The 18,417-nt window shown below is 33.3% G+C and overlaps 1 protein-coding gene across 1 annotated transcript in view; it reads right to left on the bottom strand.

Annotated features, from left to right (window-relative positions):
- Window positions 1–934: 934 nt before the first annotated feature.
- Window positions 935–18,417, bottom strand: part of LOC145257423 (uncharacterized) — a 79,388-nt gene continuing 61,905 nt past the window's right edge. The window contains exons 2-3 of the mRNA XM_080115661.1: window positions 14,513–14,754; window positions 935–1,637 (exon numbers count right to left, since the gene is read on the bottom strand). Coding sequence (XP_079971787.1) covers window positions 1,074–1,637; window positions 14,513–14,754 — 806 coding nt within the window. The 3' untranslated portion in view covers window positions 935–1,073. The remainder of the gene's footprint in view (window positions 1,638–14,512; window positions 14,755–18,417) is intronic.

An 18,417-nucleotide genomic window follows, 5' to 3' on the forward strand; every position in this document is an offset into this window, starting at 1 on the left:
AAATCTCTTGAAAACCGCGTGGACTGAAAATTGTGTTTTGAAATTATGTCGCAGGGAATAAAATATCTCCGTAGAAAATGGAATAAAAAAATTATTTCATTTATGTTTTCTAACAGATAACTGTGAATTTACATACTAAGTCTGTTATTGAATTATTATTTGTTTTTATTAACGATTTTAATATTTTTTATTAGCTAACTAACCGATAATCATTGTTTTAAATAAACTTTTATTACATTTGCCGCAAGGATATTTATTCACTTCGATATAACTGTATTAGTTTTCGAATAATTCTTTATATATATGTTACCGGGAACGGGTACTGTTCGGAATATATATATATATATATATATATATATATATATATATATATATATATATATATATATATATATATATATATATATATATCGGTTAAAATGGAAACAGTGAGAGTAAATCTTAGCGCAAGAATGAAAATGCTTTCAATTTCTCCTGAAAATGACTGTGTTGATAGAAGCAGCTTACTTGCCCTTTATCTGTTTCATAACATTAGGAAAAATTCAGTTCTAAGTAGAAATCTTCTGGAGCTGAAGATTCAATCCTCGGGTGATATTAAGAATTGCGAATTGCTTAAGACTTCTACCCTGAGAAAATAAGAACATGCAACTCCCGTGGATTAAATAAGGGGTTTCGTTCCAAATTTCCGTGTAGATTTCCGAGTTTGATAAACAATTCGCTAATTCAACAAGAACCACCTGAAGAAGGTTACACAGATAAGAACAGTTGTTTGAATAATCTAAATAACACAAATTATCTAAATAATCCAGAAACATACAATCAAATTTAAGCAACTACAAAACACTTTCATTTCTCTTTGAGAAAATTTGAAGATTTTTTTTTTTGCGATTATTGTAAATATAAATTCTCTGATGAAGATTTGTGAAAGAAATTTTTAAAATTATTAAAAAATGATGCCATTGTTTAATACCGAATATATCTTTTGCTTTATAAAACTTTGATTTTGTTTAGTGTAAATATTTTTCTTTATGATTAAATTATAAAATAATTGTTTTCGTTGTTGTTTTCTATAATCACATTGGTGTTTCAACAATATGAATGAACTCAGGGGCGTGGTTCAAGACAGATCTGGTTTTGACACTTTTCAAAAAATTTTCACTTTGTTCCTCCGCATAATTCATTGCTTTTCTCACATGATGATTTTTGGAGGAGTTCAGATTATCAAGGGCTTTGTAAAAGAGTGGCCCACCAGTTACGGGTAGTTCAAACATCATGTTCCTCTCGCTAGATACATTGCATCCAACAATTGTATTCTCATTGCCGACTTCGAGTAATTCAAGCGTGTCTTTTGGGATGGGGTAGCCGTTTTGAGGTCCGGATAAAATCCGGACATAAATCGGTAAGTCTTCTTCGGCGATGAGTTGGCGTATTTTAGCTGCCCTCGGATACGTAGATCCTCGGCATTGGCGTTGTCGAGCGGCTTTCTTGAGTTGAGTGGCGAAAAAGCGGCCGATGGTTTCGGTTGGAATTAAAATCGTTTTGCCATCGTCCATCTTGCATTGCAGACAACGCATCAGTTTGGATTCCGTTTGATTGTTCTTCACAAAAGTTATCATATCCTCCATGATTCCAATAACCTTTAAAAAAAATAGAGCAAAGGTTGTGAGTAAACATGCTTATTTATATTTCAAATTCATGCATAAATATATGATATATATATAACGTGGTTCTTTGCTGGGCACTTGTATATGCCTAGGTAATACTATTATTAAATGAAACAGAATGTTTATACATGGGGTTAAGAATATTTTAATTTAATGGTACGACCCACGCAAACACCAGCGCCCTTAAAAAGCAGCATCACACATAGCATTTGTTATATCTATATAAGGTTAGGTGCATTTTATTAAAATGCATTTCTCGCCTTAAAGTTATAAATTTCTTTTCATTCGGAATTCCGTGCAGATTCCCGAGTTGGGCACAAAAATGCCCGAGCTCGACAAGATAAGCCTGAATAAGGTCGGTGGTTACATCGGTCAAATTGTTGTGAAAATAACGCTTAAGATGAGAACATTTATCTGCATATCCAAATAAAACAAATTCTTCACATGTCAAATGTGAAGAATTGAATAAAAAAAAAAGCTAGCTAGAATCGAAACCAATACATGTAGCTTTCTAGCCTTATTCGTTACCATCTGTAGTATGTCTTTACGCATAGAAAAACCTAAAAGATAATGTAAAACGTATAAATGTATATTTGCGCATACACACAAATACGCTTTAAGTCGATTTGCATTTGCGAAGTTCCAATTTTTTTCAATGTTGACCTTTAGTAGCTATTTTTACTGGCTGAAAACCAAATCCGGAGACAGGATCACTTTTATATATAGATAGACAGACTAGCAAGTCACCACCTTGCCCGCTCGTAAAATGGCTTAGATTGGATATTTTAATTTATACAGATTTCGTATTTATGGTTATTGTTATAGAGCCACTTCTCTATTGATTATTATATTGTACCCAATATATAGAAGTGACCCTTGGTGTGGCCCCGTCATAAAATAAATTTAAATATGATATTTTTATTCATGCAAATTTTGTATCAATTATTAAAGCGCTACTTATCTGTTAATTATTATATTGTACCCAATATATAGTAATGATTTCAAAAATAAAAAAAAATGTATGATTTGGGTTCCATCAATTAGAATCGAAACCAAAATCATAGTTATCCTCTAATCCATGTCTATACTCACATAAAAAATACGTCGTTTAACCTATGAATGTATATTTGCGCATGCGTAGAAGAACACATTTTAAGTCGAATTACGCCTGACAAGTTCAACTTTTCAATATTGATACCTACGCAGCTATTTTCACCGGATAAAAATCAAATCGAATTTGTTCCACTAGTCTAAATCGATATATCAATTTTCAAGTATGTAGACTCAAAATTAACAGAAGAGTTTAGTAGAAACTATTCCTCAGACAGACAAGTAGACAAGGTCACTTTATATATATATATATATATATATATATATATATATATATATATATATACTAACAGAGTGATCCAACATTGTTCGGGATTGAATGATGATCAACGAATGTTTCACACTCCCATATTTTTATTGTCATCGAAATCGATGAAATCGACTATTTTTCAATCAAATCGATTGATTGCCTGTTCTTATTGGAAACCCATCGCAGTGCGCTGGCAGGAAGCTTCATATGTCTGTCACAGTGACTTAGTTAACAACACATTGTAGTTTATATTGCACTTTAGAGAGCCTACTGTGTATTTAAAAAAAATTAATTTTCTACTTCATGGCTTGCATTAAAGTTTTAAATACAAAAGTCGAGTACCATGTTTCAATTGTACTCGAAACAGAAACATTCATATCGAACACGCCGCTGTCGCATCAAAGAACCTGCTGTTGAGTTTATATGCCTGGCATTACTGGTTGTAAGGTGATAAATGCTTGAATTTAAGTTTAAAATGAAAAAAGTCAAGTATCATGGTGCAATTGTGCTTTAAAAAGAAACATTCTTTTCGAACGTGCCCCTGTCATATTAAAGAACATACTGTTGATTTTACATGTCGAGCGTTTCAGCTTGTGTGATAATAAAACTTCTCAGGTGCACATCTGATGTTAATGTAAGCTGTTAACGTTGGTCAAAATCGCCTGTTCCTTCTGTCATGCATTATTTCGAATATCGATACTTATCGAAGACATTCTGATAGAAAACCTATCTAAAAACACTGTTAGGCAGATAAATTACCTCCGTGTAAAATTTCATGAAGATCTATCCAGTCTTTTCGAGTCCATAGGAAATGAAATCACACATACAGACACACACAAAGACAAAGTTCCTTTTATATAATAGTAGATGGATAGATTGATAGATAGATATATGTATATATGTGTTTCCCTCTCACACTCTTTCTCTCTCTCCCTCTTTCTTTATATATATATAGAGAGAGAGAAAGAGAGAGAGAGAGAGAGACAAACAGACAGACAGACAGACAGACAGACTAGCAGGTCGCCCGGTCATAAAATACGCATAAATATTACATTTATTCATACAGAAACTAAGACATGTGCATGCAAGTATTATGTTTTTTCTAAACAGTTCATTTCTTGTAAGCAAAAATAAATAAATAAAATAAAATACTCGAGTTAAAATTTAAACTAAAAAGAATGAGTCAAGAAAAATAACCACTAGGCCTGCTTGATATGATCTTTAAAAATGTTTTAAGCCTACTTATTCTTTACATAAGAAATCTGCAATGTGAACGATGTGCATGCATGTGTAAGGGTGAGGCTCAGAGGCTAAGGAATAGGGATAGAGAGTTGTATATTTTGGTTTCGATTCTAGCTGATGGCACCTAAATTACCTACACACACATATTAGTTCTGATACCACTACAATATACTCGGTTTAATATGATAATCGATAGAGAAATGTCTCTATAATACATAATTTGCATGAATTATACTATCTTATTTAAATTTTTAAGCGTATATCACGACAGGGTAACGCCGGGCGGCCTCCTAATATATATATATATATATATATATATATATATATATATATATATATATATATATATATATATATATCTTCTTTTGATGGGTTGAAAGTACCGGATTGACAGTTCCTGACTGCTGTTTCTGACTGGTAGTACAGGAGCCCTAACTATTTGGTAGCGCTTAGAATGGCTGCTCCATCAACAGTTGTATAATATCGGGATGTTTGTAGTGCCATGTCGCGCATGGAAAGGGACCCTGCACTCATCCCCGGTGGGCTTTCCTGAGGCCACAATCCTAATTGGAGAAAGGTCAGCTGATGGTCTACTTGTGATGCATGTCTGATGCTCTGCATAACCTCTTGTTCAGCTCCCCCTTACCTAAACTGAAACTCGTTAAAAATATGACGGGAGTACAAGCAAAAAATAAGCTTAAACCAGGCTTAGGGTCAAACAAATCCAACTTGCCTCCTCCCTTGAGGCTTGCATTCACAAATATCCGTGGGCTGAGAACTACTTTAGCTGACGTTGAAGCATTTCTCCTAACAAATATCCCGGATATCTTAGCACTAAGTGAGACTAACATACACTCCTCCATCCCCTCTAACCACTTTAACATGCCTGGATATCTCCCAATCTGCCGTAACGACTCTGACAGACATATGCACGAACTTGGAGTTTACATTCGTAATACCCTTCCCTTGACTAGAGAAACAAACCTAGAATCGGATGATCAAGCCTTTATGTGTTTAGACTAAGCATGCAACACAACATTAGCTACTTTTATTTTCTCTACCGCTTTCCCTCGACCCAGGACTGCACCATAATAAACAAAGTCTCTGACAGCATAGACACAGCACTCTCCCTCGACACTAGCGCACAAGTACATGTATTTGGTGACTTTAATGTCCACCACAAAAACTGGCTTGGATTCTCTACTTACACAGATGCAGCGGGCAGCACAACTTATAGCTTCTCTATATCTCACTCCCTATCACAAATTGTTACGTTTCCAACCCGTTTCCCTGACCAGGAAGAACAACACGCATCACTTCTAGATCTGTTTTTGACCACAGTTCCCGATGATTGTATAACGAATCCCGACAGCCCACTTGGAACGCTGATCATGCAGTGATAATGGTTGAAATCACCCTAAACTCTAGAGCCAAAACTAAAGAGCCAGTGCTAAAAACAACGAGATATTATAAAAAGGCTGACTGGGAAGCCATCAGAGATCTTATCAGAGATGCCCCATGGGGGAAATATATTTTCTCTTCCTGCTGAACAGTGCGCAAATGAGACCACTGAATGGTTCAAAACTGCAATCGAAGCGCATGTTCCGATGCGGAAATTTTATAGCAAGCCCCACTCTCCCCAATGGTTTACTTCGACTTGCGCAGCTGCCATTGCTCAAAGGTAGCATGCATACGGCAGATTTAACCGACATAAGTCCAGTTCAAACAGACAGAAGTATATAAAAGCTAGAAGTAACGCTACGAAAGAAATAGCGACAGTTAAGAGAGAATTTACGGAAACTACTAAAAAGCGCATCAAAGCACAAAAACTAGGAACTCGTGACTTCTGAAAAATCTACAGAGTTTAGTAAATAATGGGCAATCAACAAATCCCCCACTAACCAACAATCACGAGATTGTTTGCTCAGCAACCAGAAGGCTAACATGCTTGTCAGTCGGTTTGCCTCAAACTCCACACTGGACCCTTCCAACCACCCCCTACCTGACTTTCCTATGCGGACAGAAGCCACGCTAGACGATCTGAAAATCACCGCTGCTCAGGTGCATGCTATCATAGAAAACCTTGACACTTCCAAAGCATGTGGACCCGATCTTATCCTAGCTGTGCTATTAAAAAAATGCTCAGCCGAAGTAGCTCCAGTTCTCTTCAAACTCTGCAACAAATGCCTTAATGAATCTTGCTTTCCGGGCTGTTGGAAAACTGCTTCTATTGTACCAGTATTCAAGAATTCTGGCGAAAGGACTGACCCATTAAATTATCGCCCCATTAGCCTCCTCCCACGTTTTGCCAAAATATTTGAGACCTTAATTAATCATGCACTAGTCCGTCACCTTACAGCTGCTAAACTTCTGACTGACCAACAATATGGATTTAGACAAGCCCGTTCCACAGCAGACATCCTAACTCTAATCTCTGAACGTATATACCATTCACTGGACAAAGCGGGGGAAGGTAAAGCGGTAGCTCTAGATATATCTAAGGCTTTTGACAGAGTATGGCATGAGGGTCTCCTTATGAAAATTAGATCATACGGTATCACTGGTAGAATACTTAACATAATTAAACCCTTCTTAGATAAGAGAAAAATCCAGGTTGTCCTCGACGGTCGTACATCTAAACAATATGATATAAATGCATGAGTGCCCAAAGGGTCTATCCTTGGACCTCTATTGTTCCTAATATTCATAAATGATCTCCGTGACAAAACTGCCTCTGAGATGGGTATATATGTTGATGACACCACACTCTATAACAGGCACGAGAGGAAAACAAATAAACACATATCTAAAGAAATGGCAGAAACACTAGAGAATGACCCCCAATCTGTAGTGGAATGGGGACAAAAATGGATGGTCACGTTCAATGGCGCCAAGACTAAACTAGTTTCATTCAATAATTACAAGAAACCTCTACCACCTATAGCAATGGCCAACGACCCTTTATCTGAGAGTTCATCTTTCAAACTCCTTGGCCTAACGTTCACAGGAAACATAAGTTGGAACAATTACATTGAAGGCATTGCCAGGGCCGCTGCAAGGAAGGTGGGATCTCTCTACCGTGCTAGAAAACTACTAACACCTGAAAGTATCCTGTACCTTTATAAGGCTAGCATTCGCCCATGTATGGAGTATTGCTGTCATATTTGAGCTGGTGCATCTGCTACTAGTCTCTCACTCCTAGACAGGGTTCAAAAGAAAGTCGCAAATCTGATAGGCCCTGAACTGGCATCTAAGCTTCAGTCTCTGTCCCATTGACGAAATGTTGCATCCCTCTGCCTTTTCTACAAGTATTTTAATGGTGAATGCTCTGACGAAGTGCAAGCACTTGTACCCCCACGACGGGAACATCATCAACAGCCACGACAGGCTGCTAAATTCCACCTCCACTCTGTAGAGATCCCTAGATGTAAAAGATCTTTCTACTCCAGTAGTTTCTTCCCCAGAACCGCTAGACTCTGGAATTCCATTCCAGGCCCCTGCTTTCCCAATGAAACTGACGTGCAGAAGTTCAAGTGTAACGTGAACTGACATCTTGCTGCCCAAATCCCTACATAGTACCCCAGTAGTTGTTGCCCCTAATAGTAGCTCCTACACCAAAGTGGCAATGTGCCTTGTTGGGGTGAAAATGTAATATATATATATATATATATATATATATATATATATATATATATATATATATATATATATATATATAACTACTTCATTTACTCACATAAATTAATATACGAAAGTATAAATTTATGCGTAAACTTTAAGTATTTACTTCAACAGTGCTCAATACGTAGGTAGAGCTAGTTAGTAAGTTATAATATATATATATATATATATATATATATATATATATATATAGGGTGTCCATAAAGTTCGTGTGCACTTAAAAAATTATAACTTTATTTATATTTGCGATAGAAATAATCTGTAAAAAATGTTATAAAGTTTCATGTATCTAGTTTTAAGTATAATTATTGAATAATTTTTCACCATAATATTCGTAACAATTTTTAGATAAAGTAAAAAATACGTAAAAAAATATTTTCTTTTGTTTTTCAGAATCAATTTGATCCCATGGCTTCAATTGAGGAAAAAGTAAACTGTGTCTTTTGGTTGGCTGAATTTGCTGTACAAACAAAGTTCAGAATTGAATACAATAAAAAAGCGCCTTATAGGAACACCATTGTTAAATGGATGAAAAAATTTAAAGAGACAGGCTCTGTCCATGATAAACCACGGTCTGGAAGGCCATGTGTCAGTGACGAAAGTGTTGCTTCCATAGAAGAATCCTTTACTGCACGTCCAAGAAAGTCTATAAGACGGGCATCATTGGAGCTCGGGCTGCCAAAGTCTACTGTGCATAAGATTCTGCGGGCAAAACGTCATATGAAAGCTTACAAAATTCAATTACACCAACAGTTGTTAGAAGAGGATTATTATGCACGGCTAACTTTCTGTCACCAGTTCAACTTTGCAATGATGATGCATTTGTGAGTAATTTACTGTTTTCTGATGAAGCAACATTTCACATTAGTGGCAAGGTCAACGGGCATAATTGCCGAATTTGGGGAACTAAAAACCCAAATAAAACTGTTGAACATGAAAGGGACTCTCTTAAAGTCAAAGTGTGGTGTGCTTTGGGAATAAATCGAATCATAGGGCCATATTTTTTTGAAGATCGTATTATTAACAGTGACAGCTACTTAGATATGTTGCAGAATAACTTTATTCCGCAACTTGAACAATTAAACTTGAAAGATGATACAGTGTTTCAACAAGATGGAGCTCCTTGTCACTTTGCTCGGCGTGTTAGACAGTTTCTAAATCAGGAATTTCCTAACAGATGGATCGGAAGGAGTGGACCATTTCATTGGCCTCACGTTCGCCAGATTTGACTCCATTAGATTTTTTTATGGGGACATGTAGAAACAATTGTGTATGCAACCAAGCCTAGTTCATTGAAAGATTTGAAAGTTAGAATAACTAATATGATTTCAGGCATTACTATAAATCATTTGGCAAATGTTTTTCGTGAACTGCAAAATCATATTACCCTTTGTATTGCTAATGATGGAGGGCATGTGGAAAGTTAAATGAAATTTTAATAAAAGCTTAAAAACCTAGATTTATTTCTTTCAAATCCATTTTACAGATTATTTCTATTGCAAATACAAATAAAGTTATAATTTTTTTAAAGTGCACACGGACTTTATGGACACCCTGTATATATATATATATATATATATATATATATATATATATATATATATATATATATATTAGCAAAAGTACTCGTCATTTACTGTGTTCAAAAACAGCCTACAGAAAATGGACTTTAATTTATGAAAGTATGATAGGTTATGAAAAGGAAGGGTTGTAAAGAGATAGCTTCGAATTTGGGGGTATCAAAACCAAAGCAAAATATGATGAAAGTAAAAATAAAATAGATAAACCTCATGATTTATTATACCATACCAGTTCACACTGAAACACTTATCACAATATTCTGTGGATCTGTATAAAAAAAAACTCGTTAAACTTTGTGACATATTTCCATTCTATGGAGGTCAGGTGCGAACGAACACCCATAATTTTATTATACCATATTTCTTTAAACTTAAACATTATTATCAAAGTATACTTACGCAGATAGACATGAAAAGCCTTTATTAAAGTGTGTGCCTATTTCCATTCTATGGAGGGCAGGCGCGAACGCAGACCCCACAATTTTATTATACCATCCCTATTTAAGTTAAAACATACTTATCAAAGTATTCTTATGTACATATATATCAAAAACACTTGTAAACGTTGTTTTTTTTTTTTAATTTTTGAAGTTTTTATTTCCATACTTTGTGGGCCAGGCGCGAGCGCAGACCCCATAATTTTAATGAACAACCATTCTGCCAGATCAAACATACCCATTCCTATGTCTCGATACATCTTCTATCATTATATGTAATCAGTTTTCTATAATAGTCAACCATATAGGAGCCTATTCGTGACCAGATACACACACAGACGTCAGCTTTATATTATAGATATATATTGTGATGTTTTAAAGTCTATTCTACGAACAGCCTTTAAAACACTGAAGTTAAAAACAGATTGAGAAATGTTAATAATTTAAAAATAATTATTGTTAAAACATCTATGCATCCAGTGTTGTTCAATGACTGTAAAATCATAGCAGATTTATTCTCTTGATTTATTTTGTTTTGTTTGTTTTTTTTTTAATTTGAACTGAGTGTGTTTTCTCTCTGTAATTAGTACCCGGTGAACACCATAGATATTGTGTATGCGGATGTCTTTTGACGTAGTCACATACTTAGCACAGTATTCGCTTGATATAAAAAAAAATGATTTAATGCCACGACTAAAAATAGTATATTCTATTGAGCTTTATAGACTGGAATACTCCTAATAATGGCATTTCCTTAATTTATTGTTCAGCGATCTTTAACTCTAAGAAAATAATGTTATGCTTTTGTTTCGTTCACATATTTTTTATACAAAGGAATTTGGAAACATTTTGTTTGAAATATTTTGAAGAAAATATTTTCGTTATAAGAACAACATATATTTGCCATTTAAAAAAGAGTTTCCTCATGCTTTAGAAAAACACTTTAAGTACAAAAACAAAAACAAGAAAATGTTTTTCAAGAAAGGCTTAGAGTAATAAAACCAGATGCTGAAATGCAATTCATCAGCCATTTTTATACTTTTATTTATAGTTAATTTTTTTTTCAGCGATGGCCTCAGTTTCTTGTAAGAAACCAAATAAAAAATGTTTCCTCTTGGAGGTGTACACATTCTATTCTCTTTGTCGATAAAAATGTAAATTTTCTTTTCTCTCAAGGGAGAGTTATCTCCTAAATATTTCTCATCCAAAAACCTCATCACAAAATGTTTAAATTAATTAAACAGTTTAATAAAACTGTTTAATTAATTTAAACATTTTCGTATTGCTGATTATACATAACTTTTACGCAACTAGTTCCATTTAATTAAAGTTTACATATTTTCATCTTGAAAAAGAATAATTATATATTTTATTTTCAAATTGTAAAATTTAATTAAAATTAAAGTAAGCTAAATTTCATATTAAAACGCCGAAATATGAATTAAAATAGAATTTAAACTTCAAATTAAACCAAAAACTTCATTCTCCAAAATTCACAGCTTCAAATTAAAAATGTTTAGCTTCAAATTAAACGAGTCCAACTTAAAAAATGTTTAGCTTCAAATTAAAAGAGTCCAACTTAAAATTAAAAATTTAAACTTCAAATAAAAAATTAAATTTAAATCAGAAAGCTCAATTTTGAAATAAAATTTTAAATTTCAAATTAAAACGCGTAGATTAAAAATTTTAAAGGCCCAGTTTCAAATGAAAATGCTAAACTTCAAATAACAACAACAAAAACTTAAACTAAATATCGAAATAAAGGTTCAAGTTCAAATCGTAAGAACTAAACTCCAATATTTACAAGCTAAATTAGAAGTTGATGATGACTGACTCTATTATAAAAAAGGACCAACTTCAAATTTAAAAGCTCAAGTTCAATCTTATAAAGTTCAATTCCAAATTTACAAAGTTCAACTGCTAATTAAAAAAGTAAAATGTAAAATGCTTAACTTAAAAGTAAAATATTTGAACTAGAATCAAACAAAGTTTGAATTTAAAATTAAAATGTTATTTTACTTGTAATAACATTTTAATTTTAATTTTAATTATAAATATTGAATTTCAAATTAATTTAAATTGATCTCTTTCAATTTGTAGTTCAACTTATTTAATTTGAAGTTATAAGTGTGCACTTAAAATTTCATAAAGTGAACTTTAGCATAAGGTTGGTTTTTATGTTCCTAAATTCTTCCTAACTTTTGACATGTTTACGTATTAAAATTGGCGCTAAGAATTTTGTTTTCAGCACGAGCTTTGAGGCAGGGTAAAAATAAACACAATTTTTCTTGAGAAAATATGCCATTACTAGCTAAAGTACCCATCAACTCGGGTATCCCTCTTCTACATGGCAACTCAAATAGAAAAAACATGTTTTAACTTAAAATTCTAATAAAAGAATTAGATTTTAATCATCATGATCAACCTATTTAACACAACAGTGTTTGCCAATGATCTAGAAGATCAAGCTCTAGGTCGAATCATACCATGACTTGAAAATGTTGCTGGATGCCTCCTTGCTAAACGCTTAACATTATAAAGTAAGGATCAAGAGTAAGTGAAGCACTCCAAGGAAAGGAGTATCGCCATTCTTTATATCTCGGTGTAGTAGCCAACAAGGTAAGCACTTTCGGGACGCTCAAACAATGATTGATACATTTAAAGTTTTTAATAATATGATTATACTTCTAGTTGCTAAATAAATAGCATAATTAAAAAATTTGATCAGTAAACATCGATTTCATTTTACTTACACTCCCTACTAAGATACCAAATATGTCAGAGACGGGGGTAGGATATTAAGTTTTTTATTTTTTATTTTTTTTATTATCAAATTGAATTATGAAGTAAATTTACCCATTTAACATGAAAAATTGCACATAAAGAAGAAAAGAAACTTTATTTATTGGCGATATAGAGCTTAAAAAATTGTTATATTAATAAATATTATTTTTATTATATTGGTTATTATTATTATTATTATTATTATTATTATTATTATTATTATTATTTCAATAAATATTATTATTATTATATTAATAAATATTATTGCAGATTTATAGTTTAAAAATTCTTTTTCAGCAATGGCCTCAGTTTCTTGTAAGATACAAAAAAAAAAATGCTTCCTCTTGGAGGTGTAAATATTCTATTCTCTTATTCTGTAAATGTAAATTTTCTTTTCTCCCAAGGGCGAGTTAAGCTACTAAATATTTCTCATCAAAACACCTTATCACATATTAAACTGCTTAATTAATTTAAACATTTTCGTATTGCTGATTATACATAACTTTTACGCAACTAGTTCTATTTAATTAACGTTTACCTATTTTCATCTTTAAAAAAGAATAATTATATATTTTACTTTCAAACTGTAAAATTTAATTAAAATTAAAGTAAGCTAAATTTACAAATTAAAACGCCGAAATATAAATTAAAATAGAATTTCAACTTCAAATTAAATCAAACACTTCATCCTCAAATAAGAATTCACAGCTTCAAATTAAAATGTTTAGCGTTACTTTAAAAGAGTCCAAAAAAAGAGAATTGTCTTCCTTATAATTATTTTCCCTATAAGTCAGGAACCTGTGTTTACCTTGAAAATCAACCAATTTCATAATGGCGAGCGCTTGAGTCTTGCTTTTGCATCCCTATAAATAATCATGGGGGTACAGATATAAGTGTATGGAAATTACTTCAAAAACTTTAGGATTTGCTAAAGATTTTTAAGCCCATTCGACCTGATTAAATGTTTTCTAATTTCTTTTACCCACGAAATAATTCATTATTTTTTTTTTCGGCAATAAGCAGAAGAGAATAATGACTGACGTTTACTATTGTGGATTTAATTTTTCAACTGAATTATTTCTATGAGTTTTAAAATTCCGTTTGAAACGTGAAATTGTCTCATAATTTCATTTCTCTACAAATAAGAGGGTACGCTTCCGTTAAAATTGACTGAAAAATTAGGCTTCGCTAGTGTTCGCACTAATATTCATATTCATATAAAGTATCTGAATCGGTGAAGTTAAAAGAAGGAATAAGAAAGAAAAACGGGGGTTAAAAAGAAAAACGTATTAATCAGTATAGAAAGCAGAAAGAAAAAAAGGGGAGAAAACATTTCATTATGGAAATAGTTTGATTCGAAGTAATTTATTATATTTTCCAGCCGTAAACAAAAGATTAAAACAGATGACTTGCTTACGAATAAAATTATTTTTCCTTATTTTACACTATTGGATATTTTATTTCATTAATAATACATAAATAAACATTAATTCCATGTTTAAGTAAATTAGTTGCGAGGATTAATGCGCGCACACACACACACACACACACACACACACACACACACACACACACACACACACACACACACACACACACACACGTGTACAAGTTTTCTTTTAATTTAATGGATATACATATATGTAAAGATTACCCCCTTGGTGTTATATGTAAACGAATAGATATTTATACGTCTGAAATATTGAAGAAGAGACGCAAGACATGTTTGAAAGATAGAGATGACCACCGATATTTAATATTTACCTGGAATTCTGAGAAAGCAGGGATGCATTGTTTTTTGTAACATGGTAGGTCAGGATCTTCGGATATTAAGACGTACGCCTTTAAAGCATGTGCGGATATAAATCGTGCGGGCATCGCAGCAATTACTTTGGCTAGCGTATCCCATAGTTCAATGTTGTTGTCGCCAACGCTGTTGCTTGAATCGCTGCAATTGCCGTAACCATAGCCATCGTCGAGTCTCTTTCCGAGAATCTCTAACCAACCTGAAATAAAAGAATGGAAAAATTGTACACACCATTTTAACGATAGAAACATATAACAGACACTAGCTTCAGTCAAGACTTAAGCTTTAAGCAACTCAACAAAGAGGTGACGTTGCTTAAGTAGTTAACGACACGAACTGACAATTTGTGTGCATTAAGTTCATTGCACAGAAGCATTTTCACTTAGGGATGGTTACAATCTTCGCGTGGTCCCTCCTGTAAGTATCCCAGGTACACACACATACGTAATGCATACATGGAAGCTTCCTTCAGTCTTGACAGACTAAGGACACTCTCTGTAAGGGTGCCTGCGCGTGAAATTTTTGTGGTAAGGATTGTGCAATCTCCGACCACACCTTTCCTGAGTCGGCGTTGTTAAATGCTCAGAGGCAAAGGAATGAGAGTAGAGAGTTGTAATGTTTTAGTTTCGATTTTACCTGATGGCACCCATAGTCATATGTACATATTTTTAGTTTTGATCTCACTACTATATGTAAGGTTAAATATAATAATCGACAAAGAATTGTCTCTATAATAATAAATACGCAATCTGTATGAATTGAAATATCATATTTAATTGTTTTTTTACAAGCGGGCAACGCCGGACAGCTTCCTAGTACATTATAAAAGTGTTAAAAAGAAAGTGTGTTTGCTGCTTTAAAAATAATTGAGTTGTTTATTTGTTTAATGTTAATCATGATCTGTCCAGTAAGACTTTCTGAGGTGGAAAATGGTTTTCATTGAGTTCTCGGCGATTGGTTAATTTTGGTTAATGTCTGCATCAATTAATTAGGCTATTCAGAAGGCAATGGATGGAACCTATTTGCATACAATTTGACGATGAATTGTAGTTTAAATACATTAGTAGTTTATGTGTTTAAGTTGGACAAACAAACGGAAAAGGATTTGATTTGTAAAGATTAAAGAGAAATCTTATTGTGTATTTTTCCTCTTGTCATAAAATGCGCCAGTTTAAGTTGAGACATTGAAACTTAAGCATCAATAGTAATTAAGTACCTCTACATTCCAGCATTCTACTGCTGAACTTTAACCGTAAGGCAGAAATTTAAGAAGTTTTTTGTGGGGTGGATAAATACGAGAAAATTACCTGAATCAAGAAACAGGATGTAGTCAAGGTTATAAGCGATTATTACGAGGGACCAACTCGGAGATGCTGAAAATGCACTGCATCACCAGATTACGCGTCGAAATAAGATTGAAATATTTCTAATGACATTTGAAGATGGATATTAAATACCAGAGTTCAAACCTTTATTTATGATGAAGAGTAAGAAACCTTATTTAATGAAATATCATAATTGAGGACGACATGTCGGGAAAGCCAGACGTTCAAACCACTTTTCGTAACTGTTTGGGCGTGATGAACCTGATTATAACGAGGAAGAAGAAAGAAGCTGAAAGATTCCGCTTAGATTAGGTACCTCCACAGATTTGGTTTACCACCGACGTTACTAGTCTCTCTACTCTATCATTATATCTGTGAAAGGCGCTCGACTCAGCTTTAATCTTTTGTGTCTCGTTGTAAGACATTCAGAGCAAGAACTTATTACGGCAACAGTAAATACTTTCCTTTTTTCCTTCGTATATTTATCATTAAGATTTTCTATCGACAAAGCTTATTTACAAATACTGCTCGTCTGTGGAACACATTGCCATGGGACTGCATCCTTGTAGGTTACTACATAGTTGTTTCTACACCCAATGTAACAAATATTTGTCATAAACCATTATATAAGTAATCAAAGAGGTCATACAATTAATTAATGTTAGTACTCACATAGTGTTCCTCATTTTTCTCTCTGACATTCTATCTCATAAACGCTTATCCTCAAGTAATTTTTTCATTGATAAGTCATGAACGAATAGTAGTAACGGAAAGATAACATGACACCTCTTTCGACAAAACGAAAATATTTTTATGTCACGAATAGACAAAAAATTACGGTGGCCTAGAACTATAGACTTTCTCTATTTGTGATAGTTTAAAAACCGAAATACTAGTCTCCGGTTTTGATATACCGAAATTGGCAGATTGTAGAAGCTACCATAATCTAGTTTTAATTCGAGTAATGATCTCAATAATTTTCTTAGGGTTCACCGATCTTATATGAACTCTATATATTGATAAATCTTTTAATAACTTTTATTCACCCCAAACAAAACATATTGCGACAGAACCTATTATAGCAGCCTCAGTTTAGACAACATAAAATTGTTGTAAAAGGCCAAACGAGCCGGAAAGATTGACAAAGCAGAGAACCAAAAATCTATCCACTGGAAAGATACAACATGTACTGAAACATTGGAGAGGTTGATCGTTATTCAAATGCTAGAGAAAACTAACGAGCGTTCATAACAAAAAATCGATGGTAAATAGCGGTTCTGATATCATAAAATAATTGCAAGGATAATCGAAAAATGTGAAGAATGATAACAATCTGAGGAGACTAGCTGTCTAAGGAAACACCACTGCTAAGTGACAATGAGTAATCTCTGATAATTATTTGTGTGAAAACTCATAGTAAATAAAACTATCTAACTAAATAACTAACTAACTAAATAAATAAATAATAATAATAACAATAATAATAATAATAAAAATAATAATAATACGGAAAGAGGCTCAACAAGGAACAAGAAGAAGTAAAGGAAAAATAGCAGCAAAAGAACGAGTTTAAGAAGATAACGATACAAATCTGAACAGTGCAAGCAAAACAGGACCTTTGAAAATAATAAAAGCCAAGTCTACCAAAACGTAAATGAAGAAAAAACCCGAATAACTCAGAATAACAAGAAAACTCCTGGAAACTAAACTAAATAGTCAAAATCTAATTAAAGGAAAAAAACACGTGATCAGTGTCACTAATAAGATTTTCTGGACCGTTTATAACCTGGAACAATAAAGAACTAAGCAATCTCGACCAGAAGACCAAGAAACTCATGACGATGCACAATGCACTTCACCCGAAGGATGATATTGACCGACTGTATGTTAAAACGAAAAACAGAGGAAGAGGGCTGGTTTGTATAGAAGACTATGTAAATAACACAACAAAATAATTAGAAAAATACATAATGTACAGCACAGAAAGATTACTGCAACAAGAGACAAGGAAAAAACTAACAAAACAGAAAAAGAGAAGAGAAATAAGACGAGGAAAGAAAAATAGGAACAGAAACAGCTACACAGCTACACAGCTACACAGCTTCATAAAGATGAGAAAAGAAGAGATTAACGAACACATCTGGAAATGGCCACAAAAAGGAAACCTAAACAAGGAAACTGAATCACTAATAACACCTGCACAAGATAACGCAATTAGAACCATCCACAGCAAAGCAAGAATCAACAAAACGCAAGTAAACAGCAAATACAGACTCTGCGAACAAAGAGACGAAACAAGAAACCACATAATAAGTGAATGCAGCAAACTAGTCCAAAAAGAATGTAAACATAGACACGATAAAGTGGGGAAGGCAGTACATTGACAATTATGCAAACAATTGCATCTTGAACACCAAAAAATAGTATAAACACAAACCGGCATCAGTACTGAAAAATGAAAGCCACAAGATCCTATGGGACATGGATATACAAACGGATAAACCCATCCAAGCAAGAAGACCAGATGTCATAATAGT

The sequence above is a fragment of the Euprymna scolopes genome, chromosome 3 (genome assembly GCF_053919585.1).
Source record: "Euprymna scolopes isolate OS-2025 chromosome 3, ASM5391958v1, whole genome shotgun sequence".
NCBI classification, from domain to species: domain Eukaryota; kingdom Metazoa; phylum Mollusca; class Cephalopoda; order Sepiida; family Sepiolidae; genus Euprymna; species Euprymna scolopes.